Genomic DNA, 25047 nt, shown 5'->3' with positions numbered 1-25047 from the left:
GCCACTCTTTTGGGAGGCTCCTGTCCAGATATTCCCAGAGTCCTCAGCTTGCTAAACTAGTTCAAAGCCACCACCATGGTATAAAGTGTCAGTCCACCGATGGGCATTGCCTTCTACTGAGAGCATTGCCGTGGGGCCACCCAGAGCGCTGCCCCATTCACGGCTGTTTCTTCCCTTCCCAGTAGGTCTTTAAGCTGAGGATCAGGCCAGGTTCTGGCAATCACCTCCTTCCAGCTCACGGCGTACGTACATGGACCTGCCTCTGTCCCTTAACCCCCTCCTCCGTCTCCCTTAACAGTCCACAGTACATTTCACAAAGTCTTGATTCTTCATTTTTTTTTTTTTTCAACCTGTGTTTGTGGAGTGGTGGTGGGAGGGGTTGAGGAATAATTACCAGCACAGTGAAATCTTTCTTCTTGGAAAACTTCCTTTAGGTCCGTATTGCGGTGAGTCAGGACGTTTATTCTGTGTTTACATCACCGAGAACATGAGTTTTACCATCTCAGGCTGAACTTGGCACCCGGGTTGAAAGTGGCTTCAGATTTTTTCCAAAAGCAGTGTGTGTACTTTTTCAAAGGTAATAGTACTATTCCATAAACAGTGAATTTTACATGGATTGCATTTTCTAGTGGGTTTTTTTTCATTTTCTTCTATTTTTCATTTATTCTTTCATTCATTTAACAAATATTTAAAGAGCACCTACTATCTGCCAGGCACTCTTATAGGCAGTGATGAGACAGAGAAAAAACTTAGAAAAGACCTTGCTTTAAGAGACTTAGAGTGGGGGGTGGGGCGGTGAACAGGCAATACGCAAACATCACCTATGTATTAGGCCAGGTAAGCGCCATGAAAATAAAAAGAAGGGCATGGTGGGGGTTTTCTCACAACTCTCTGAGGAAGGTATTATTTATCCCCATTGGGCAGATGCGAAAATGGAAGCACAGAGAGGTTAGGTGGCCTATCTTGAGCCTGCCTAGGTAGTGGGGACTAAAGGTTGAATTTGAATTTGAAATCAAGCATGGACTCTTAGGTTTAGCTGCCTGCAAAGTAACAAAACTTGACCTCTAGCAAATTCCCAGATACTGGTTTCTGTGAAAACTTAAGGTCTCTTCACCACGTGTTCTCTTGTATTGGTGTGTATACACAAACACATTTAAAAATGAAAATGCTGGTTTAATTTCAGTATCAGGTGGTAAGTACAGTGTTTACCTAAGGTATTTTAATTTGTGTTAAAATTTTAAGATCGTAGAATCCTTGTAAAGAATGTAGCATTTCCAGGGGCCTTGAAGAATAAGTAGGATTTATTTTTAAACAGTTGATCCTATTTGAAACATGCAGAAGATTGTATTTAACATACAAGTTATAGAGACTAATAGGATGTACACTCATGAACTCAACTACCCGTAGCTGTAAGTATACAACCCAGTTTTCCCAAAGTGGACACCTGTAAAACTAGCATCTCGTTTAAAAAAAACAAAGCATCACTAGCACCAGAGAAGCTGTCATCTTCCCTGTGCCTCCACCCCTCCCACCAAAGGTGACCACGATCCTGAATAATGTTCTAGTTTAGTTTTTCTTGTCAAGCTTTATCCAGATGGAATCATGCAATCTCTGCTTTTTCATTTCTGGCCTTTTTTGCCCGATATTGTTTGTATGGTTGCAGAGAGCACAGGTTCATTCATTTGATTGCTCTATAGATGTCAGTGTAGTAACAGAACATGATTAAATGATCTTCACGTGTAGTTCTTAAAGCACCTTTACCTGTGTCCTCGCATTTAATTGTAACAACTACCTGTGAAGGGTCTTTAGGGCTGAGTTTATCAGTTTATTATCCCTATTTTCTAGCTGAGGAAACGGTTACTCTAAAGGAGTTAAGTGTATTTCCCAGCATCACAACAAGCACGGCCAATCTGTGGGGCACCAGCGTGCAGGTTTTCTGACCAGTCCTAGGTTCATCTCCCTCTGCTAAACCAGATTTCTTATCGTGTCTTAAAGGCAACCCCACTGGGATCTACAGTCCATCTGTCTTCACTCCACACATGTCCACGCTTACTTTTCTTCTTCATCAGGGTGGACTCTGGACCTTCATTGTAATCACTCCTTTGCATACTCCCTCAGTTCCCTCGTTCCTCTCTCCCTCTAAAACCTCACCTCGGGTTACATCAAACTTTCTGCCTACTTGGCACCTATGAAGCTGTTTGTAGCTGGAGACAAGAATCCCACCATCTGGAATGGTCTCATTGGGTTTATTTTATTTTATTTTATTGGTGAGGCGAGGTAATTTGGTTTATTTGTTTATTCTTAGAGGAGGTGCTGGGGATTGAACCCAGGACCTCATGCATGCTAAGCATGTGCTCTACTACTTAGGCTATACCCTCCCCTTCCTCACTGGGTTTATTTTGAATTCGTGATTGTCAGTCTCAAGCTGTCTTGAGCTTGCTTAGTGCTACCCAGCAAGTCTACTGTATTTCCTTAGTTCATTCATTCTCTCTCTTCTTGATGACTACTTTATACCTTCTTTTCTCTCTTTAAACCCCTAACTCCTCCTTCTACACTCTCCTCTCAACCGATGACCTTGTTTCCCCTTTCACTGAGAAAATAAAGGCCATCAGAGGAAGGCTTCTGCAAGCTCCCCCGTCACATCTGGTGCTGTCCCCTCTCTTCGGCATCACCATATTCCCCTGTCTGCGTACAGTCATGCGGTACTCGCTGCCATCTTTGAAAACAAACAAGCAGAACCCTCTCTTGACCCTACTTTCATCACCTGCTCCCTCCCATCCCCCCATTTATCTACTCTTTCTTTTTGTAGTAAAAATTCTCAGAAGTCTGTGCTTTCTGTCTCCACTTTTTTTCCTTCTCATTCCTTCGACCCACCAATCAAGCTTTCATCACCAGTGTTACATCAGAATAGTTCCTTTTTTTGTGTGTGTGGGGAGGTAATTAAGCTTATTTATTTATTCTTAGAGGAGGTACTGGGGATTGAACCCAGGACCTCATGCATGCTAAGCATGCGCTCTACCACTTGAGCTATACCCTCCCCCCAGAATAGTTCTTGACAAGGGCCTCAACTACCACCTCATTGCTGAAAGAATGATCACTCTTTCTTGAAATGCTCTGATTGGTTTCTAGGAAGCCAGTCTCAGTTCTCTTGGAGAGCTAGCCCTAGAGGTTTCTTGCTACCACTTTCTTAGTCTCCTTTATTGGCCTTACCTCATCTCCCCAACTTCTATTGTGGCTGTGTTGTAGGACTTCATCATCTGTGTACAGTCCCTGCCGAGGTGGTCTTGCTCTGTCTCATGGCTTTATATGCCATCTAGAGGTTGACAGCTCTCAAATTGTCATCCTAACCTGCCCTTTGTCCTGCACATCAGATTATGTATCTACTTGACACGTCCATCTGCCTGTTTAACGATCATGTGTCTTAAAGAATTTTTTCTCTCCCCACTTCCATTCTTCTTACTGTCTCCACCTCTTAAGCTGATCTGATAAATGGCTTAGACCCAGAACTTCGGTGTCTTCTTTGCCTCCTCTTTACCCTACCCTTCACCCAGATTTAAAATAGCTTCTTACTGTTTCCAAAAACAGTGTGTGTGCTTTTTCAAAGGTAAAATAATACTCTGTCAACAGTATGTACCCCATCTTTTCTCCTATCAGTTGGTATGTATAATCTATCACGTCTAATCAGCACGTCCCGTGAACTTGAAGTGTGTTTTCAAAATTGACCCGCAAATTGTCCACTCACCGCCGTTTTCACAGCTACCCTCTCTAGTTCAAGTTATCATCCATTTCCCCGTAGATTATTACAGTGGCCTCCTAAGGAGTCTCTCTGCCTGCTTTCTTTCTTTCCTACAATTTCTTCTCCATAGCAGCCAAAATAATTTTTAAATGTAGGTCAAGTCATTTTACTTTTCTGATCAGAACACCCTGGTGGCTTCCCAGGGCCAGCCCTCTTACAATGGCCCTCAAAGCCCCTTCTTACCTCCGACCCCGTCTGCTGCTGTTGTCCCCCTTGCTCATTCTGCTCTGGCCACGCTGCCCTTGCTGACCTTGGACTTGCCAAGCACAAGCCCACCACACTCCCCAGGTCCCCACAGAGCTCGCCTCCTCTCTTCCTGCAGGCGTTTTCACATGCGCCCTTTACCAGAGAGGGTTTTCAACCCACCTTATGTAAAAATTGGGGTGCCCTCTCTCCAGCACGCCCTACTATCCCTCTCCTACTTGTTTTTCTCTAACGGTGCTCATAACCACCCGGTATCGTTTCTGTTCATTCGGCTGTTGTCCTTTTGGCCTCTGCTAGAATCTGAGCTCCAGGAGAGCAGGAGCTGTTGAGTTCACTCTGGTCCATGATGACTGTTGTTGGATGAGTGAGGATGTAAAGAGGAGCCGATTTTAGAGGACTGAGACACTGTCTGGGCTCTGAATATTCAGTCAGACATTCTTGTGTGTGGCTTCACTACTCCCTCGACTCTATACGTCAATTTCTCCCATCGTTCTGTATGTACAGAGCGGTTACGTGCCTGGCACTCTGCTCAGTGCTGGGAAACAGCAGTGAACATGATAGACGTGATTTTCTCCTGGAGCTTCTGTTCTACCAGGGAAACAGAGAGTAAGACAGTGAGTGACAAATAGATAAGATAGTCACAGACCATGAAGAGTTCTTGAAGGATGTGAATGGAGGGCTATGACATCAAACGAATGTGGTGAGATGGGCTGTGCCGATCCGACTGTCAAGGAAGTCCTCCAGGAGGTGACATTTAAGGTGAGACTGGAAGGAAGAGACAGAAGCAACTATGCCAAGAATTAGAGAAGGTGCTCGCAGGCCAAAGGAATTGCAAGTGGCCAAAGGTAAGATCTAAGATATTCTGTGAACTCTCAGAGGGCCATAGTGGCTGCCGCCTGGCATGGGACACCATGAGCCGAGAGAGGCCACCAGGGGCTCTGTAGAACGCAGTGAGGATTTGGGTTTTATTCCAAGAGCCATGGGAAGCCACTGAAGGGCTTAAACAGAGGAGAGTGATTTGTGTTTTTAAAGAATTACTGTGATTGCTGTGTGGAAAATGGGTTGTAGAGGAAACTATGGTACATGCTTTTTTATCACTTAGAATTTTATTCTATACTTAGATTTAAAAAAATATCTCCCCAGATCTTGGCCGCCACCATTCTAGTTTCTGTCTCTATGAATTTGACTAGTCTAGGTGCCTCATATAAGTGGAATCATACAGTATTTGTCTTTTTGTGACTGGCTTATTCCGCTAAGCATAGTGTCCTTGGGGTTCATTCATGTTGCGGCAAATACCAGAATTTCCTTCATTTTTAAGGCTGAATCATGTTCCACTTATGTTTAAAAGCACAGTTTATTTATCCATTTATCTGTTGATAGACACCTGGGTTGCTTCCACCTTTTAGCTCTTGGAAATAAGGCTACTGTGAAAGTGGGTGAACAAACACCTGTTTAAGCCCCTGCTTTCAGTTCTTTTGGGTATGTACCTAGGAGTGGAATTACTGGCTATATGGTAATTCCACTTTTAATTTTTTGAAGAACTGCCATCCTGTTTTCCATAGTGGCTGCACCATTTTACATTTGTACCAACAGTGCGCAAGGATTCCAATTTCTCCACACCCTTGCTAATAGTTGTTATTTTATAGGGTTTTATGGGGGAATGGGGTTGACAGTAGCCATCCTAATCGGTGTGAAGTGTTATTGTGCTTTTGACTTGTACTTCAGAAATCTAAAGCTTTGAAAGTGTTTGAAAACGGCTTATGAGGCCTCTGCGTTTCCTAGGCCAGAGTGAACACAGGTAGATCTGTTAGGAAGCTTTTGCAGAGGTCCAGGTAAGAGAGGGTGGAGGCTTGGAAGGAGTGGTGGCAGAGGAGCTAAGAGGAGAGGGTGGACTCGGGTGGAAGGAACAGGACTTGGTGGTAGAGGAGATGAAGGTGTTTGAGGAGATGGAGGGAAGCAGGGAAGCTGTGAACACAGACTCGGGGTCTCTGACTTGCTGCCTGGGTTGGGAACAGGTTGGGGGCAGGAGTTTCTGGTCCACTTGCCCACCCTCCACCCTGGCAAAGTGTCCAGGAGAGAACTACTTCCTTAACTTCTCTGAGTTTTTCGTCACAGTTCCAGTCGCCTCAGAGCATTGGTGACAGCTTTTACTTTTCCTTCCCTTGTCAGTTCTGGTCAGTGAGCACCTGTACAAACCAGGTGCTGAGCTCGACTTTAGGGAGATAACAATGAGGAAGAGGGAGGCAACCTAGGGGAGGGCAGCGATTGTCAAAGGTTTTGATCTCAGGACTCATTTATACTCATAAAAATATTGAGGCTCCCTAAGAGCTTTTGTTGAGGTGGATTATATCCATTGATATTTACCATATTAGGAATGAAGATTGGAGAAACTTAAACATTGATTCTTTACAAGATAATAAAAACCGTTATATTAATATCAGTAACACGTTTTTAGTGAAAGCACTTCATTTTCCAGAACAAACAAATTTAGTGAGAAGAGTGACATTGTGTTCACTTTTGCAAATCTTTTTAGTGTCTAACTTAATAGAAGACAGTTGGATTCTCATATGAACTTCTTTGTTTAATCTGCTGCGACCCCACTAGACACTTGTGAGAGAATGAAAGTGAAGAAGGAGAAAATCTTAGTGTTGTTACCAACGTAGTTTTGGCCTCAAAGACCCTCTGAAAGGGTTTTGGAGGCGCCCAGAGACCCCCAGACTGTTGGTTTAGTGGTGAGAGCGCAGACAGTAAAGCCCGAGGATGTGAGTTCAGATTCTAGCTCTGCCACTTAATGTCATTAGACAACATATCCAGCCTCTCTGCCCCTCAGTTTGCTCTTATGTAAAATGGACATAATATAAGTACCTGTCTCAGCAGGTGATGATGAGGATTAAATAAGTTAGTAAATAGTGTGAAGTGCTAGAACATTGCTAGAAGGGCCACATCAGTGTTTATTAAATAAATAAGACTAATTCTTTCCTTCAAGGGATTTAATCTGGTTAAAGAGGTGGATGAACAACCAAATCAGTATTTTGCATAAACTCATTGGTAGATGTATTTACAGCAGGGGTACAAGGAGGGGCTTTGAACTTTGGGATCAGGAATCAGAATGTTCTTGTTGTTTGAACAATCAAAGGAGCAGATTTCCAATAAGGTTAGAATGACAGGCAGATTTTCAGTTCTGATGAGGTCCATCCCAGTTAGCATATGTCATAGTTTAATTTTTTCATCTTCCTTATTCGTAAAGGAAAGTGTGTGAGCAGCCTAGTTTGCTTCTTTGATACCTGCTCAGAGCCAGAAGCCTTATTGGTTTTTTTTTTAAATTGAAGTGTGGTCAGTTATAATATGTCAGTTTCTGGTGTACAGCACAATGTCCCAGTCATGCATATACATACAAATATTCATTTTCACATTCCTTTTCATTAAAGGTTATTACAAGATGTTGGATATAGTTCCCTATGCCATACAGAAGAAATTTTTTAAAATCTATTTTTATATATAGTGGCTAACATTTGCAAATCTCAAACTCCCAAATTTATTCCTTCCCACCCCTTTTCCCCCGGTATCCATAAGATTGTTTACTATGTTTGCAAGTCTTATTCTACTTTGTAGATGAGTTCATTTGTCCTCTTTTTTCTTTTCTTTTCTTTTTTTAGATTCCATATATGAGTGATATATAGCATTTTTCTTTCTCTTTCTGGCTTACTTCACTGAGAATGACAATCTCCATGTCCATCCATGTTGCTGCAAATGGCATTATTTTATTCTTTTTTATGGCTGAGTAGTATTCCATTGTATAAATATACCACAACTTTTTTACCCAGTCATCTGTCAATGGACATTTAGGTTGCTTCCATGTCTTGGCTATTGCATACCAGAAGCCTTATTGTAATTGCTACGCAGCCCACTGCCAGGGAGGGCAGGTGCTCAATAAGAGTATTGTCTGGTGGTAAATTAATGACTATCAAAAACGTGGGGAAAACACTTCTGTGATCCAGTGGGATTTTGTGGTACATATTTGTAATCACTTGGTAACTCTGGGACATAATTATAAAGAAGTGGTAGATGGTATTTTTATTGAAGTTAAGTAAGGAAAACCTAATCATTTTGTTCTTGAAAGTGAGAGTAAAATGTGTCTGAGTGTAACTTTTGTGACTTTCTCTCATTGTTTTAGTGAGTTATATTGAGTATTTATTTTAAATCCTACCTATTTAAAAAGACCAAGTTATATAGTTTTTATTACAGTAGCAACAAGCTCTAGTGTGTTTAAAAGTGTAGTCTGCTTATTATAAATTCAGTGTCACTCAAGAAGGTTTGGTAAGCAGAGATGGTAAGGCGATTGAAATGCATTTTCTAAAAGTGAGGTGGTAGCTTATCAAATTCTGGTACAGTTATTACTTGTCTCAAGGCATGTTTAGTTGTTAAGCTCTAGCACAGTTATTGATAACGTTGCTGGTATTCACGGGCCAAACTGTGTTTCTGCTGTTTATAGAATGCCCTTCTCCCCCTCATGCTGTAGATCCGACGGAGGCGCCTTGCACGACTTGCTGGTGGACAGACCTCCCAGCCAAGCACCCCACTCACCTCTCCGCAGAGGGAGAACCCTCCGGGGCCTCCTATAGCAGCGTCAGCCCCAGGCCCCTCCCAGAGTCTTGGTCTTAACGTCCACAACATGACCCCAGCTACCTCCCCAATAGGTGCATCAGGTAAGTCTTACCTTCCTACCTGGGACACATTTATAGGTCCAGTCATGGCTTTCTGTTAAGCTTACAATTGTGATCTTTACACAGCAGGATATAATGAATTGAACAGCAGCTTTTTAAAATCTTTCAAGCAGTTGTTTAAAGATTGAGATCATTACAGTGTGTTTTGTGAATGTCTATTCATTTTGATTGTGATCTGTTAAAACTAATTGTTTTCCTTTCTATCACTGTCATCCTTTTTTTCAAACAGGGTCAGCTCTTATCTCTGATGGCCAAGGGATTAAGACTAAATTTGGTTCTGCTGATTTTATGAGTTTGGTTGATGCTTTTCTTTTCAGATAAAATAATCTGAAAAATGCAAAATTGAAATAATGGTCAAAATAACAAGCCTCTAATTACGGATTTACTTGTCTTCATTCTTCATTGTCGTAGAACTCTTTCTCTAAATTTTCAGGGTATAAAAAGCTCACCTGATGTGATGTTTTATAACTCTCTCATTGACCATTGTTTAACTGTCATAAAGATTTATTTCTGTATAACCGCTGAGCTCATGGTTGATATTCAGGACTGTCTTTGTTGGGAAACGCTGATATTGACTCATACTGTGTATTTGAAAATATCTGTCCTTTCTCTCAGTGAACTTTTCTATCAAACGTAGTAATTATTACCATGATAGTTATGATTTTAATTAAGATTCTGTTTAGGAAAAAGTAGGTGCTAAGAGACCTGCATTGATCATCATATCATCTAATAATTTAATACATGATTGTCAGTTCTGCAGTCATTTAATGCACTCTCCCTTAGTCACCTCTAAAATCTGTCTTCTTGATCTAGGATAACTTGTCAATTAAAAAGTATTTGCAGAGTCTTTGTTACTGTAACTCTTGTTGGGCATCATTGTAGAGTCTTCCCCATGTAAATATAGATGCTTCTACATAAATCCATTCATTATAAAAATGAGAGGGGTTCAGGCCAAAACATCAGCTAGTAATAAACAATGCCTTTGCCTGAAATGTTGCCTCTGCACCCCTTCTTTGAGAAGCTGTGATGGTCTTTTAATAGGGGAAGGGTTCAGGATTCCAGTTGTGTTTTCACCTTTTCCTTGGAAACTGTGCTGCCAGCAGTGCTGCTGGTCTTACTGCGATCAGCCCCCACCTGGAATGCTGGAAATGGTGCAGGGAAGAGCTGTGGGACGAGAAGGGGCCTGAAATCTCACTGCATCAGCAAATGTCAGGCCGGAGTCCCAGAACTCCGCCTGCTCGTGGCAGGCTCCTCAACACTCCAGTCACAGCACATTTGGGACCACCAGGAATAATCTCAGCCTGCCCCTCCTCCCTGCCTGTGTCAGCCACCAAATCTCCCATGGCCTCATCCCTTATCTCCTAGTCTCCAGTCCTTACCTGGCTTGTTACATATACCCCTCTGACCCCACCTCCCCCTGCCCCCACTCTAAGTTCTCAAATCCTCGTGGTCGGTCACCAGCAAAACCCTGCTCTGTGAACATCCCTTCCCCTCAGTGTCCTCACTGAATTTGTTCTCTTCCTCCGTTGCTTTCTCATTTCTCCTTCTAGACCGTTCCTCCACTGTAAAAACACACCGATTTGACTCTTGGGTCATCAGACCGTATTCCCCACTCCCCATCCTTGTTGGGGCTGTCCTCTGGCCCTCTCACCCACAGGGCCCGTCCTGGCCACTGTCTTTCTCTCTGACACTATTTGTCTTAATTCATGGTGATTTCAGCAGCTGCAGAGCTGACCCGTCTAGCACCCCGCCCTCTCCGCCTTCTGAGCTCCTCCCCTTCAGTGACCTCTTCCATCTGACTCCAGCCACTCACTGCCAAGGTCAGTCTCTAGATCTTTCAGTGTCAGCCACCGCCTTCAGCTTTCTAACTCACCTCTCTGTGCCCAAGTCCTGTGGGTTCCCTGGGGGATACAGTCCGTTGATTCCTTCACTTTTTCACTTTCTTCACTTCCGTCTCCCGTATCCTCTGTCCCCTCCTTACCCTGTTGAAATTCCAGTCAGTCACTATTGTTCCTCCCTCTCTTGTCTCTCTCTCACTTTGTCTTCGTCCCTTGGCTAAACCATGATCCTGGTTTTAAATCCTATTCGCTGCATAGTCTCGGTCTCCTGCTGGACAGAAACCGTACTGTCTCCTTTTAGATTCATGGTCACAAACTCAAGTGGACCCTTAATAGCAGCAGGAATTATACCATATTTCCTGGTTCACTCTCCCACAGTGAGAGTCCATTTCGTACCTTCTCCTCCAGTCTGTAACACCTCATTCTCCACGTACAGGCTCAGCCTTCCTATTTCATGGAGAAACGGATGCAAGCAGAAGGGAACTTAACCTCCTTAAGCTTCTGTCATGCATCCACCTACCATCCATCTGTGCGGCCAGTTGTGTTCCGCGTGAACTGTCCCTGCCCTTCCTGAAGCCCGCACCCGACATCCCGTCTCCTCTCGCCTTCCCAGAGCCATTTCTCCAGCAGTTCCTGACTCTCCTGCTCCATCCGGTTTTCCATCTCAAGTGGAAGTCTTTTATTTTATTATTTTTTAACAGCCGTTGTACATGCTGTTCCTGTTCCCATCGTGGGAGTAAATAAAAAGGAGCCCTCTTGATCTCATTTCCCCTGCGAGCTTCCATCCCACATCTCTGCGCCCCTTCACAGCAAAACTTCTGGAATGAGTTGCCTGTGCTCAGTCTCCTTCTTCTGTCCTTGCACCCTCTGCTGAGTTGTATCCGGTCACGTGAGGCCTCCCATGGTCTGCTCTGAGTCACCGTCTGATCTGACCTGTCAGCCTCATATGACGTGGCTTCGGCCACCTTCTCAAAGTACCTTCTTCTTTAGGCTTCCTGAGGACCACACTCCTGGTTTCCACTGTGTCTCCCTCTGTTCCTTCCTAGCTCTTTGTATGACTCTTTTTCATTCCCTGGCTTCTAAACGTCAGTATTCCGGGGCTTAATATTTAACCACCTGTCCTCTCTGCCTAGGCTTATTCTCTTACTGATTTTATCCAGTTTCCTGGGTTTAATTACTATCTCTAATCTGATGGTTCCTAAGTTTATACCTCCAGCTCAGACCTGTTCCTTGAACCTCAGACTCAGACATCATCTAATACACGTCTCGTTGTCTAATACACGTCTCTGAAATCGAGTTCCTGATATTTCCCCCATCTTGTCTCCCCCTTCCCCAGCCACACGGTCTTCCCTGCTGTTCCTGAAATCTTCCAGGCATGATACCAATTGAGGGCTTTTTTTTTTTTATTTAAGTATGGTCAAGTTACAATGCATCCATTTCTGGTGTACAGCATGTTTCAGTCATGCATGGACATACATAAATTCGTTTTCGTATTCTCTTTCATTGTAGGTTACTACGGGGGCTTTTGTATTTGCTGTTTCTTTACCCAGAATACTCATACCCTAAAATCGACATGGCTTTTTCGTTCAACTCTTCAGATGTTTATTCAGGTGTCAATTTCTCAATGAGACCTTCATTGGCTGCCTTGTCTAAAAGTACCCCCTCTATGTGACACAGATACTTTTTCTTCGAGCTCTTGTCATAGTTGACATAGCGTATATATTCCTTGTATATCCTGCTTTCTCTGCTTCCTGTGCTAGAGTGTTAAGCTCCAGAGGGGCGGGAACTCCTGTCCGTTTTATTCACTGCTATTTGTCCAGTGCCTTAACAGTACCTGGCACGTGGTAGGCACCGAACAGAGATCTGTTGAATTAATAAATGAATCACAAGAGAAAATGACCAAAACAGTATAGGCATGTGTGGTTTAAACAAAAGAAATCTCAGGAGGATGTGATACTTTCCATTAAAAAAAGTCAAAAGGAGGAAAATGATGGCTTATGCTTGCTTATGTTCCTGGATGGTAAACTTAGGACCAGTGGTAGATTTATTATCCACTGGATGTGAAGGGCAGACTTATGTTCCAGAATAAGGTGCTTTCTAAACAGAGACAAATACTGGGTGGGCAGCCACCCGTGGTAAGGAGTTCCTCATCCAGGAGTAACTTGGCAGGCACTTGGCAGCCTTCTTAGTTGAGATGCTTTCAGTGCAAGTAACTAAAGCAAGGGTTTGGGAAGCTGTAGTGATTCGTCCAAATTGCTTCTCGCATCTTGTCCCGGCTTCTTGCCGTGCTGTCTACCTCTGTGTTAGCTTCCTAGGGCTACCATTACAAAGGATCACACATTTGATGGCACACAGCAGCAGAAATTTATTCTCTCCGGTTCTGGAGGCTAGAAGTCTGAAGTCTAGGTGTCAGCAGGGTGGTGCGCCCTCCGAAGGCTCTAAGGAATAGCCCTTGGCTCTTTCAGCTTCTGTTGGTTGCTGGCAGTCCTTGACTCCTCTTGGCTTGTGGCAGCATCTCTCCAGTCTCTACCTCCGTCTTCTCTTGGCCATCCCTCCGTGTGTGTCTGGGTCCAGGCTTCCCTCTTCTTGTAAGGACACCAGTTATTGGATTAGGGACCACTCTACTCCAGTGTGACCTCTTCTTAACTTGCCAGTAGGAGTATCATTATGTACTTGTTTTTATTTGTCTCTATCCACATATAGGTTTAGGGCAGGGACCTCATCCATGTTGTTCATTCCCTTGCCCCCAGAACCATGCTAGCACATACTAGGTGCTCTGTAAATGCCACTAGTGAATTGACCAAGTGAAATTTAAAAAAATTTTTTTAGTTAACTTTATTTTTGAACTGTTTTAGATGCACAGAAAATTTGAGAAAAATAGTACAAAGGCTAAATGAATTTTTAAACATTTTTTGTTGGAAACGTTAGACGCAAAATAAGACTAGAGTCCTATTTAGAGAACATTTGCTGACATGACGCTTTCACTGTGACCAGCAGGTCTGTTGCTTTACTGTCCCTGGTGCTCAGAGAAGAGTTTCCCTAAGCCTATTCAGTTTCTTCTAAAATTACACAGAAAAGTTATTCTGAAATATTCTGGACATGCATGGTAACATGCCTGTGGATGCGCTGATGAAGTCTCTGACTCTTCACACCCCTCACCAGCAGATCCCTGCTCTTCTGAATTTTACATTTACCTTTATCAGCCATTTCTTAATTTTTTTTCACTATATTGTTAATATGACATTGCTTTTGCCTGTCTTAAAACTTTATAAATATGGGTAATATTCTTCTTACACTTGATGTCCATTTTTTAACAGGCATCATTGATTATGTTGATTTTACGTTTCCGTTCAGCCAGCGTTTACTTAGGGCTTACTGCAGGTCAGACACAGTGCTGGGTTGTGGACGTGTAAAAGTGAGTGAAACTCAGTTTCTTTCCTGGAAGAGCTTATAGTCCAGCAGGGGAGAGAGTGTTCTTGTATTTCCTTTTAAAAGTCTGTACTTATTAAATTCCTGGGATGACAAAGCCTTTCTCAGTTCCTTCCCCCATCTTTAGATTGTTTTATGATTGGCCAGTCTTCAGAAATCCTTAAGCCTCTGGGATGATTTTTATTTTACAGCCTTGTTTGGAATTGTATTTGTCTCCCCTCTGTTCCCTTTGATGTTTACCCATTGGACATCTTAAATAGATCCAGAAAGCCTTACCCTTCCTGGCTGTCATGACCTCTTTGAAGATGTGGTCATTCTTGCTCAAGAGACCTCCAATGAATCCTTTCTCAACCAGTTTCATCCTGACAGAATTATTAGGTCTAGTGGAACAAGTTGCCTTTTCTGCCCTCTAGACCTGGGTTCTTTAAGTGTTGTCATTCCATTCTCCTTTGGCAAACTGGGGAAGACTTTCACTGGCTTCTCAAAAAGTATTTTTAAATGCATATAATAAAACCTAAAGGATGACAAAGGAAACCAGTTATATTGAAATATAGTTATCAAAATATTTTTAAAGATTGTGATAGAGTGTTTATGTGCTCCTTTATTAAACGCTTTAAATGAAAGATCTAGCAACTAGTCAAATAGCTACTATAATTTTGACCCCCTGAGTTCTGTCTCCATCTGTGGTAAAGAACCTCTGCTCTGGGAGCAGAAATGAACCACAGGGCCTGTTTGGAACAAGTAAGAAGTCAAATGATGGATGGCCTCTGGGCTAGTTCTGGGATCTGGGCTAGAAACACCGAATCCATTTCCTATCTGACTGCTAGTCTTTAATATACTTGATAATAATTTAACCTATAATCTTTTTTAACATTATTTTTACAAATGGCCTTTGTCCTGCTTCCATTCGTGCATTTGAACACGTGTTTAATGCCTTCTCTTTGCCAGGCACGACTGGGAGCCAGAGAGGCAAAGATGGGCAAGTCTTAGTTCAGGGGCTTCGAAGGGCTCGCTGTCTAGTGGAGGGAGATGGACTTGTGAAGAGTCCTCCGTTCCAGAACTCTGGACCTGACGCGACAGGCCGCGACAGTCACTGCCTCAGGCTCATGGCTGTGATTTTTTTTTTTTTGGAGAATTTTCACAGGTATTTATCTGATTGAAAATTCTGCCTTAAAAAAAAAAAAACCACCCAGGATTATTACTTTTGAAAGTAGGGAGCATCCTTCCATATCCCATTACAGTTGTTACTCTCATCCCTCCAAATTTGCTTGATGTGTTTTATTATCTGTTTCACATTTTAGTGTATATTTGTTACCAGGGATCTCCTGCACACTATAAATTCATGCAGCCTTCATTTAATGTATATTTATTTAAATCTTCCCATGTGTTTGTTAGGTTCTGTTTTAGGCCACATTGCTTATAGTCTAGTGAGAGAAAATAGTTTTTTTCCAGTTTTATTGAGATGTGATAGATAAACAGCACTGTAAATTTAAGCTGTACAGCATAATGATTTGACTTACACACATTATGAAATGATTATCATGGTAAATTTAGTGAACATCTATCATCTCATGTAGATACAACGTAAAAGAAATTGAAAACCAGTGTTTTTCCTTGTGATGAGAACTCTTGAGATTTATTGTCTCAACAACTCTCATTGCTCATGTATAGCAGCATTAATTATCTGTATCATGTGCATTACATCCTTAGTACTTATTTATCTTATACCTGGAAGTTTGTACCTTTTTACTACCGTCATCTAATTTCCCCTCCCCCAGCCCTCCACTTCTACCTCTGGTAGCCACAAATCTGATCTTTTTTTTCCTGTGAATTTTTTTGTTTGTTTGTTTGTTTGTTTTTATTAATTGACCTACAGCAGTTTGTTAGTTCCTGGTATATAACATCGTGATTTCTATATTTCTTTTCTTTTCTTTTCTTTTTTTTTGGTATAAACAAATTTTTTTCAAAAGATCACAATTATATCCACAGATTTGGAAGAATGTACACCAGGTGCTTAATTTTGGCTGTCTCTGGGTGTATGGAATTTGGGGTGGTTGGTTTTTTGCTTATCCATATTTTCTGACTGTCCTATAATAAACATGCATTGCTTAAGCACTTAAAAAAGAAATCTTATTAAAAGATTAACATGACACTTTATAAACAAATCCAATTATGGCTCTTCCTAGAATAAATTATTAATGTGGGGGTTACATAATATCTGAATGTTTGAATTTTTTAATATATCTACTTAAAAGACGCAGCCTGCATTGTGGTCAAGACTTTACGTTTTGGTCTTGGGATACTGGGTTACATCTTGGCTCTGCCACTCATTGGAGTGACTATGGAGCCAGGTGATTTGATATTTCTATGCACTTCAAAATGATCACCATGATAAGTCATGTCATCTGTCACCAGACAAAGATATGACATAATTATTAACTACATTCCTCACACTGTACATTTCATACCTGTGGCTCATTTATTTCATAACTGAAAGTTTGTACTTCTTAATCTCCCTCACCTATCTCTCTCTTCCTCCCCCCTCCCTCTCCTATAACAATCAGTTTTTTCTCTGTATCTTTCACTCTGTTTTGTTTTTTAGTTTCCACATATGGGTGAAATCGTACAGCATTTCTCTTTCTCTGTCTGACTTACTTCACTTTGCATAATACCCTCTAGGCCCATCCATGGTCTTGCAGGTGGCAGGATTTCATTCTTTTTATGGCTGAGTAATATTCCACTGTGGATATATACCGCCTCTTCTTCATCTGTTTGTCCATTAATGGGCACTTAGATTGCTTTCATTTCTTGGCTATTGTAAGTAATGCTGCAGTGAACATTGGGATGCATGTATCTTTTTGAATTAGTGTTTTCATTCTTTGGATAAATACCCAGAAGTGGAATTGATGGATCACAATGGTTGTTCTATTTTTAATTTTTTGAGGAACCTCAATTTCCACAGTGGCTACACCAATTTACATTCCCACCAGCAGAGCACAAGGGTTCTCTTTTCTCTATATCCTTGCCACTACTTGTTATTTGTTGTCTTTTTGATAATAGCCATTCTGATAAATGTGACGTGATATCTGATTATGGTTTTGACTTGCAGTTTCCTGATGATTACTGATGTTGAACATCTTTTACGTGCCTGTTAACCGTCTGTATATCTTCTTTGAAAAAATGTCTATTCAGATTCTCTGTCCATTTCTTAAATCAGGTTGTTTGTTTTTTTGATGTCAAATTGTATGAATTCTTTGTGTGTTTTGGATATCAACCCCTTTGGATAAACCATTTGCAAATATCTTCTCCCATTCATAGGCAGCCTTTTCATTTTATTGATAGTTTCCTTCATTGTACAGAAGTTTTTTAGTTTGTAGTCCCATTTGTATATTTTTTGCTTTTCCTTCCCTTGCCTGAGGAGACATATCCTCAAACATACTGCTATGGCAGATGTCAAAGAGCATACTACCAGTGTTTCTCTAGAAATTTTATGGTTTCAGGTCTTATGTTTAAACCTTTAATCCATTTTGAGTTAATTTTTTAATATAGTGTGAGAAAGAATCCCTTCTGATTCCTTTGCATGGAGCTGTCCAGTTTAACCACCACCATTTATTGAAGAGACTGTCTTCTTTTCCTCAGTGTATATTCTTGCCTCCTTTGTTGTCCATGTAAGTAGGGGTTCATTTCTGAGCTCTCTGTTCTGTTCCATTGACCTGCGTGTCTTGTATTAGTGCCAGCACTATACTGTGTGGGTCACTGTAGCTTTGTAGTATAGTTTGAAATCAGGGAGCGTGATACCTCCTGTTTTGTTCTTCTTCCTTAAGATGGTTTTGGCTATTCAGGGCCTTTTGCATTTCCATAAAATTTTGGAGTTATTCTAGTTCTGTGAAAAATGTCATTGGTATTTTGATAGGGATTGCATTGAATCTGTAGATTGCCTTGGGTACTATGGTCATTTTAACAATACTAATTCTTCCAATCTATGAGCACAGAATACCTTTCCATCTGTTTGTGTCATCTTCAGTTTCCTTCATCAGTGTCTTACAGTTTTCTGAGTGTAGGTCTTTTACCTCGTTAATGAGATTTATTCCCAGGTATTTTACTCTTTTTAATATGATTGTGAATGAGATTGTTTTCTTAATTGAGAGAGAATTATTTTTAAATAACCTTAAATCTATCAGGTGGTGATAATTGTTACGGAGAAAAATAGAGAACTGAGGTGGAGTATTACTGCCTGCAGGGAGGAACTCATGGTTATCTTAAGTTAGTCAACTGTAGTTGTCATTAAGAAGGCGACATTTTAGCAGAGGCCTGAATGAAGCTAGGGAGCAAACCAAGTGGGTTATCTTTGGGGCAATCTTTCCAGACAGAAGGAACAATGGATGTGAAGGTCCTGGGGCAAAAACGAGCTTGGTGATGATTTTGCAAGGCCTGAGCTATAGCAGCCATCTTCAGTTTCCCTTCAATTTCCTTCTCCACTCTTTTTTTTGTTTGTTTTTCCTTTCTTTTTTTTTTTCTTTCTTTCTTTCTTTCTTTCTTTTTTTTTTTTGGAGGGGAAAGGTAATTAGGTTTATTTATGTATTTATTTAATGGAGATACTGGGGATTGAACCCAGGACCTCATGCATGCTAAGCAGGCACTCTACCACTGAGCTATACCTTCCCCCTCTTTCTCCACTCTTGATAATGAACATCGTTGTCATATAATAGTACATTTGTAGGAATTTCAACAAAATCAAAATCATTCTTTTATGGTAAATTATCTTTGGCTGAGAATGCTATCAGAAATGACAGTACAATTATAACCTTTTGTTCTATTGTTGATTGTTAATCCTGTGTTAAGATCCTTTTCTTCCCCCCTTCTTTAGAAAGATGCCCTATTTCCATTTGGTTTGCAGCTTGGGAGAGGGAGTGGGAAAAGGTTGGAGGGTGATTAAGAAGCTGGTTAGAGGCAGAGGCTCAGACAGAAGCCCCAAGGCCAGAGGGCTGCAGTGGGACCCCTAAAAGGCTTCTGGACTTGGAAGGCTCCTAATTGTGGTTTTTAGCTTGTACATTTCAGTATTCTGAGTTGTAAAAGGTGCATCTTTTGCCATCTTGGTTATTTAATCTCACTGGATTGGCCTTTTGGCCACCGAAGGTGGGTATATTTTGTATGTATTTTGGCCATCAAAGTGAGAGATTTTTATATATGTTTTTATTATAATAGGGTCTATTATATAGCATTATTCCTAGGGTCATGCTGTATTTAACTTCATATCCTGATTTTCAGAGCATCTCTGTTCCTATTCCAGTCATCATTACACTTACCCCAGTAAGTATAATCCTTAGAGATTATGGCACACAAACCATTCTTAGTTTTGAGTGCATTTATCTTATTTTCCTAACTAGATTGAACACTCTAAATAAAGTTATCTTTTATTTCCTTCTTATCTATTGACTTCATAGTAGGCATCCAGGAAGTAGTTCTGCTTTTGATTTATGAATATGATAGCCATTTTTCTCACCATCTCTCTCCAGTCTCTCAGCTAGACTCTCTAAGAGAGTGTGTTTAAGAAAAACCAAGATTTTAACATAAACCTTCCATGACTGAATCATGAAGAAATAGAATTTATGAGTAGACCAATTACTAGTAAGGTGATTGAATCAGTAATCAGAAACCTCCCAACAAACAAAAGTCCAGGACCAGACAGCTTCACTGGTGAATTCTACCAGTACTCAAAGAGGATACCAACCCTTCTCAAACTCTTCCAAAAATAGAAGAGGAGGGAACACTTCCATACCATTTTATGAGGCCAGCATTACCCTGATACCAAAACCAGACAAGGACACCAGAAGAAAAGAAAATTACAGGCCAATGCCTCTGATGAATATAAGAGCAATAAATCCTCAATAAAGTATTAGCAGGCCAAATCAACAGTACATTAAAAAGATCGTACACCATAATCAATTGGATCATAATCCAGGGAAGCAAGGACGGTTCAGCATCCACAGATCAATCAGCGTGATACACCACGTTAACAGAATGAAGGGTACCAGTCCTATGAACACCCTAGTAGATGCAGAAAAAGCGTTTGACAAAATTCAACCTCCACTTACAAAAACTCTCATCAGAGAGGGTATAGAGGGAATGTAGCTCGACATAATAAAGGCCGTTTAATGTCAGTCCACAGCTAGCATCACTTTCAGTGGTAAGAAGCAGAAAACTTTTCCTCTCAGATCAGGAGCAAGTCAAGGAGGCTGACTGTTGCCATCGTTATTCAACATAGTTTTGGAAGTCTTAACCAGAGCAGTTAGGCAAGAAAAAGAAATAAAACACATCTCAAATGAAAAGGAAGAGGTAAAACTCACTATTTGCAAATAACCTGACATTATGTATAGAAAACCCTAAAGACTCCACCAAAAATTTGGGAGTTTACTCTTATTTCTCATTCCATTCTTTCCTGATGCATGTGAGTATGTCTGTATAGTTTATAAACACTTTCACATTTGTTATTTCATTGGCTCTTCACAATAGGACTATGATGTCGGCTGTGCAGATACCAACATTATCAGTTTACAAGTGAAATGTTCAAGTAAATATCAAGGTCACATAACTAGAAATCATGACATCAGGGTTCCAATCCTAAACTTTTTGTAAAATAAACGTTTATATTGGTTATTCCAAAAATTATTATTATAAAATTATTTTTTAGATTTTTTAATTAAAGTTGCACAGACTAGAGAATTCCCTTATACCCTTCACCTCTTTTCCCCTAATGTTACTACCTGATACATTTATCAAAACTAAAATTATCCGTGATATATTATTATCAACTAAACTACACGTGAGTCTCCTTAGTCTCATTTGGTCTGTGACAGTTTTTCAGTATTTCTTTGTTTTTCATTATCTTAAGTTTTGGAGAGTGCTTTGTAGAGTGTCCCTTAATTTGGCTTTATCTGGTGTTTTCCTTGTGATTAGACCTCGGCTTGGGGCTTAGGAGGAAGACTGCACTTCTCACATCATTTCTGGGATGCATACTCAACACACGGCACCCCTAGTGATGTTCATCTTCACCACCTGGTTCCGGTGGTGTTCACCAGGTCTCTGCGGTGGAAAGTCAGGATTTTTCCTTTTCCAGACTCAGTTCTTTGGAATCAACTTCCTGAGTCCAGATCATTCCAGCAGTGGGAGTTCAGCCTTACCTCCTAGAGGGACGAGGATCTGCGTATATTTTGAATTCTTCTATAAAGGACATGTGTCTGGTTATTTACTTAATCCTTTGTGATATCAGTATGAACTCATGTATATTTACTTTTTACTTTGGGTTATAATCCATATTACTCTAGCATTTATTTATTCCTTCAATGAATATTCATTGAGAACTTACTTTGAATTACACTTGAATTAATGACTAAGTTTTACTATCTTCTGTGCGTTAATTTCGGAATTATCACTACATCAGCTACTTTTTGTATTTTACTTAAATCTACCTTTGAATAGTGAAAATTTAGTTTCTCTTTTTCTTCATGAGTCCTGCAGAAGTTTTAATAAACAGGTACATGTTAAAACCTGCTGTCAGGAATGGGTAAGTGTTTTGTGATAGTCTTCAATGAAGAGAAACATGAAAGGGTATCAGGCTGACTTTCTTGGAACGCTGGGAGGGTTAAAGTTTTATCCACTTGGTAGTTATTTCAGCTGCAAGTGATAACTCAAGTTGTTTTTTGTTTTTTAAAACGTGCGAGTCATTTGCCTTTCAGCAACATAGGTGTATATTATTTTAAGTACTTGAAAATGCCTGCGTAAACTTTTTTTTTTTGTAGGAAGATATTCATAGAGTTAAAGGAATTTTTAAAATTCTATGAAAAATGTGGTTTTGAAGACACCGAGAGAAACACTCTGTCCCTGTGCGTGTGGCTGCATTCACCACACTGTAAGCTCTGTCGGGGCAAGGATGATGTCGGTTTTAAAATATTCCCCAAACTGTCAGAAATAAGATGTTCAGTCAATAAATGGATTGATCTTTATTTAAGGGCATGGTTTAGATGCATCTATTTGTATATTTTCAACATTTTATTATGAACATTTTAAGCATAGAGCAAAGTGGAAAGAATTTTGCAGTGAACAGCTATATAACCATCACCTAGATTCTACCATTAGCATCTCACTCTATTTCTTTTATCACACATCTCTCCATCTTTATATCGCTCTATCCATTTGTTAATGTATTTTGTTTTTGGCATCTCGAGGATTTTTCTGGACTATCGTGGAAGCTAATTTGTACTTAGGGACCATAGTTTGACTTATTTAAAGAGAAGGTGATGATGAATTAGTTTTAGGTATCAGATACAGCCCTGTGACTGACCTCATATGATGTATATTGATAAATTATGATTTCTTCTGCATGTTCCTATGATTTTAATGTTACTTTGACCTTTCTCGTAATCTTCTGATAGAAATTCCTCAATTGCCAACTGTCATGATGGTCTGAATGCTGACTGTGTATGTTTATGGTTGCCGTTACAAATAGCTTTAATGCTACTTCACGTGAGACTTAATCTTTTTTGTCTCTTCCGGTCAGGAGTAGCCCATCGAAGCCAGAGCAGTGAAGGAGTCAGTTCTCTCAGCAGCTCGCCCTCCAATAGCCTTGAAACACAATCTCAGTCTCTCTCGCGCTCCCAGAGCATGGATATCGATGGTGTCTCTTGTGAGAAAAGGTAAAGTAAGTCAGTTTTCCAATAAGCGGTTTTATTTATGGAAAGAGAAAGATCCGGAAGATCTAGAATGTCAGCCCAGAGATCCATGCCCATCTTTAGAAAATTAGAGCTAAATTTATTAAATGTAAAAGTCTTTGTGTTATTCTGGAATGTCCTTTATACCTTTTTATGTTTTTGGTGTTGGAATGTCTTTTATGAGATAATAGTATAGGTGTTAAAAAATGTTTTTTTAAAAAATGTCCTTGTTTTGTAAATACAAAGTTGGCAAGCATATGTCAGCCCCTAAAAATTTCTTCAAAGATTTACTAATTGGTGAAATTAAAAATGTTTGGAAGGGTACAGGCAGGTCAGCCAAATATTTTGGGAGTTCCATATAAGGATCAGAGTATCCTAGAGCCAAGCCTTCCTGGGTGGCAGATGTGCCACAAGTGGATGACGGAGTGACTGAGGGGATTGATTCCTTTACTCCTTTGGGCAAACCAGACCCCCCAGGACCCACCTCTTCTGCCTCAGGCAGCCCCTCTGTTTACATCAGTGGGCCAGATAGATACCATTTTCTTTGTGTGTGAGGTGTTATGCACTTGGGTGGGTTGGAGTGAGGAGCCAGGTCAGGGATCATCCCATGTTAGGCAAGAATTCAGAAAGGACTACACTCTCAGAAGAAAGATCATGTAGAAAAAACTCAACGTCAGAGTAAAAACAATTGTGTTCCTGAGGGGAGAGACGTATAGCTCAGTGGTAGAGTGTGTGCTTGGCATGCACAAGTTCCTGGGTTCAATCCCCCATAGCTCCATTAAAAAAAAAAAGCCAACAGAAACAATTGTGTTCTTATTACCTGTGCTCTGAATGGACAAATTTTAAAAAAAAATCAAGTCAGCTCTGCAGTTTCATGGCCAGTGGGTAACTTTTACATGGGTTTAGCACCTAAAGTTACACTGATGTTGTAGTCTGAAAAACCACAGACTGAGAACTGTCATGTACAGTGGACCCTTTAGTGCCTTTAGCCATCTGTGAGAAACAAACATGTAATCCACGTCTTCAGAGAATTTCCCTAGAAAAATTTCCAAGAAATATGAGCTCATGGTCAAAAATCAAAACCCTAGAAAAAAGCCACCATGAGTAAGAATCAGCAGAATCAGCTACAACAGAATTACTCACCTAGAGACTTCTGGGTTTGGGAATTATCAAATACAGGTTGTAGAATTTATGTATTTTAATCAATTAAAAGAGCATTGAAAACATGATTAAGGGGCAAACAACTGTAAAAACAACCAAACTGATTTGAAAAAGAACCAAACAGAGTTTCTACAAATGGAAAGATATAATGAACAATAGGTTTAAAATAGCTAAAGAGAAATGAACAAATGAAAGGAAAGAGCTGAAGAATTTACCCAAAGTGCACCACAAAGAGAAAAAGAGTGAGAAATACGATGGATATTTAGAAATAGAGAGGACACAGACCCAATATATATCTGGAAATACCAAAGGGACAGAATAGGCAGACCAGGAGAAGCCCCACCCCTCTCGTTAGTCAATGGTTTTTTTCTCTGCTGGTTTGGAAGCCATTATCAGAAAGAGAAATGGCTGAGAATTTTTCTAGAGTTAATAAATGATACGAATCCTCATTCAGGAAGCCCAACAACTGGCAAGCAGATTAAACAAAGAGATTCATATCTAGACATTAAAAAAAATTTTTTTTTAATTTTAGGAGGTGAGGAAGGAGGCAATTATGTTTATTTTTATTTATTTATTTGTACTTTATTTATTTATTTGTATGTATGTATGTATGTATTGATTGATTGATTGGAGTTACTGGGCATCAAACCTGGGACCTCATCCATATGCTAAGCATGCAGTCTACCACTGAGCTCTACCCTTCCCTCATCTAGACATTTTATAGTAAAATTGCAGAACACCAAAGACAAAGATGTTTAAAGCAACTTTGGATATCTGAATGATGGAAGCCAGAGGATGGTGGAAGATGCTGAGAGAAAATAACTGCCAACTGGGAATTATGTGCCGTTGTGAAACTATCTTTTAAGAGCAGGGGTGAAATAAAGATACCTATAGATTTAAAAAGCAAACAAAAAATTAACCTGCTACCAGAAAACCCCCAACGTTTAACAGATGCAGTTTGAGAAGAAGGAAAATGATCTCAGGACTAATGTCTGAGATGCAAGAAGGAAAAATGAGTCAAGAAGATAATAAATACGTATAAATCTGAACAAACACTGATAGTATGTAACAGCAATAACAATGTATAAAATAATATTGGGGGAGAGAAGTGAAAAAATCAGATAGACCTAACAGACCAAATAGCAACAGCAGATTAGCCAGAAGGGAAGTGATTAGAGCAAGCTAAG

At 40.4% G+C, this 25047-nt stretch overlaps 1 protein-coding gene across 3 annotated transcripts in view; it reads left to right on the top strand.

Moving 5' to 3' along the window:
* UBE4B (ubiquitination factor E4B) overlaps positions 1 to 25047 on the top strand; it is a 109096-nt gene that overhangs the window by 23252 nt on the left and 60797 nt on the right. For all 3 annotated transcript variants that reach the window (XM_010957575.3, XM_074377461.1, XM_010957576.3), the window contains exons 2-3: positions 8520 to 8706; positions 22549 to 22684. In XM_010957575.3, the coding sequence (XP_010955877.1) occupies positions 8520 to 8706; positions 22549 to 22684 (323 nt within the window). The remainder of the gene's footprint in view (positions 1 to 8519; positions 8707 to 22548; positions 22685 to 25047) is intronic.

The sequence above is a fragment of the Camelus bactrianus genome, chromosome 13, assembly GCF_048773025.1.
Source record: "Camelus bactrianus isolate YW-2024 breed Bactrian camel chromosome 13, ASM4877302v1, whole genome shotgun sequence".
In the NCBI taxonomy this organism is placed as follows: Eukaryota; Metazoa; Chordata; class Mammalia; order Artiodactyla; family Camelidae; genus Camelus; species Camelus bactrianus.
Note: the sequence above shows the minus strand (reverse complement) of the source record. Positions and strands in the feature narration are given on the sequence as shown.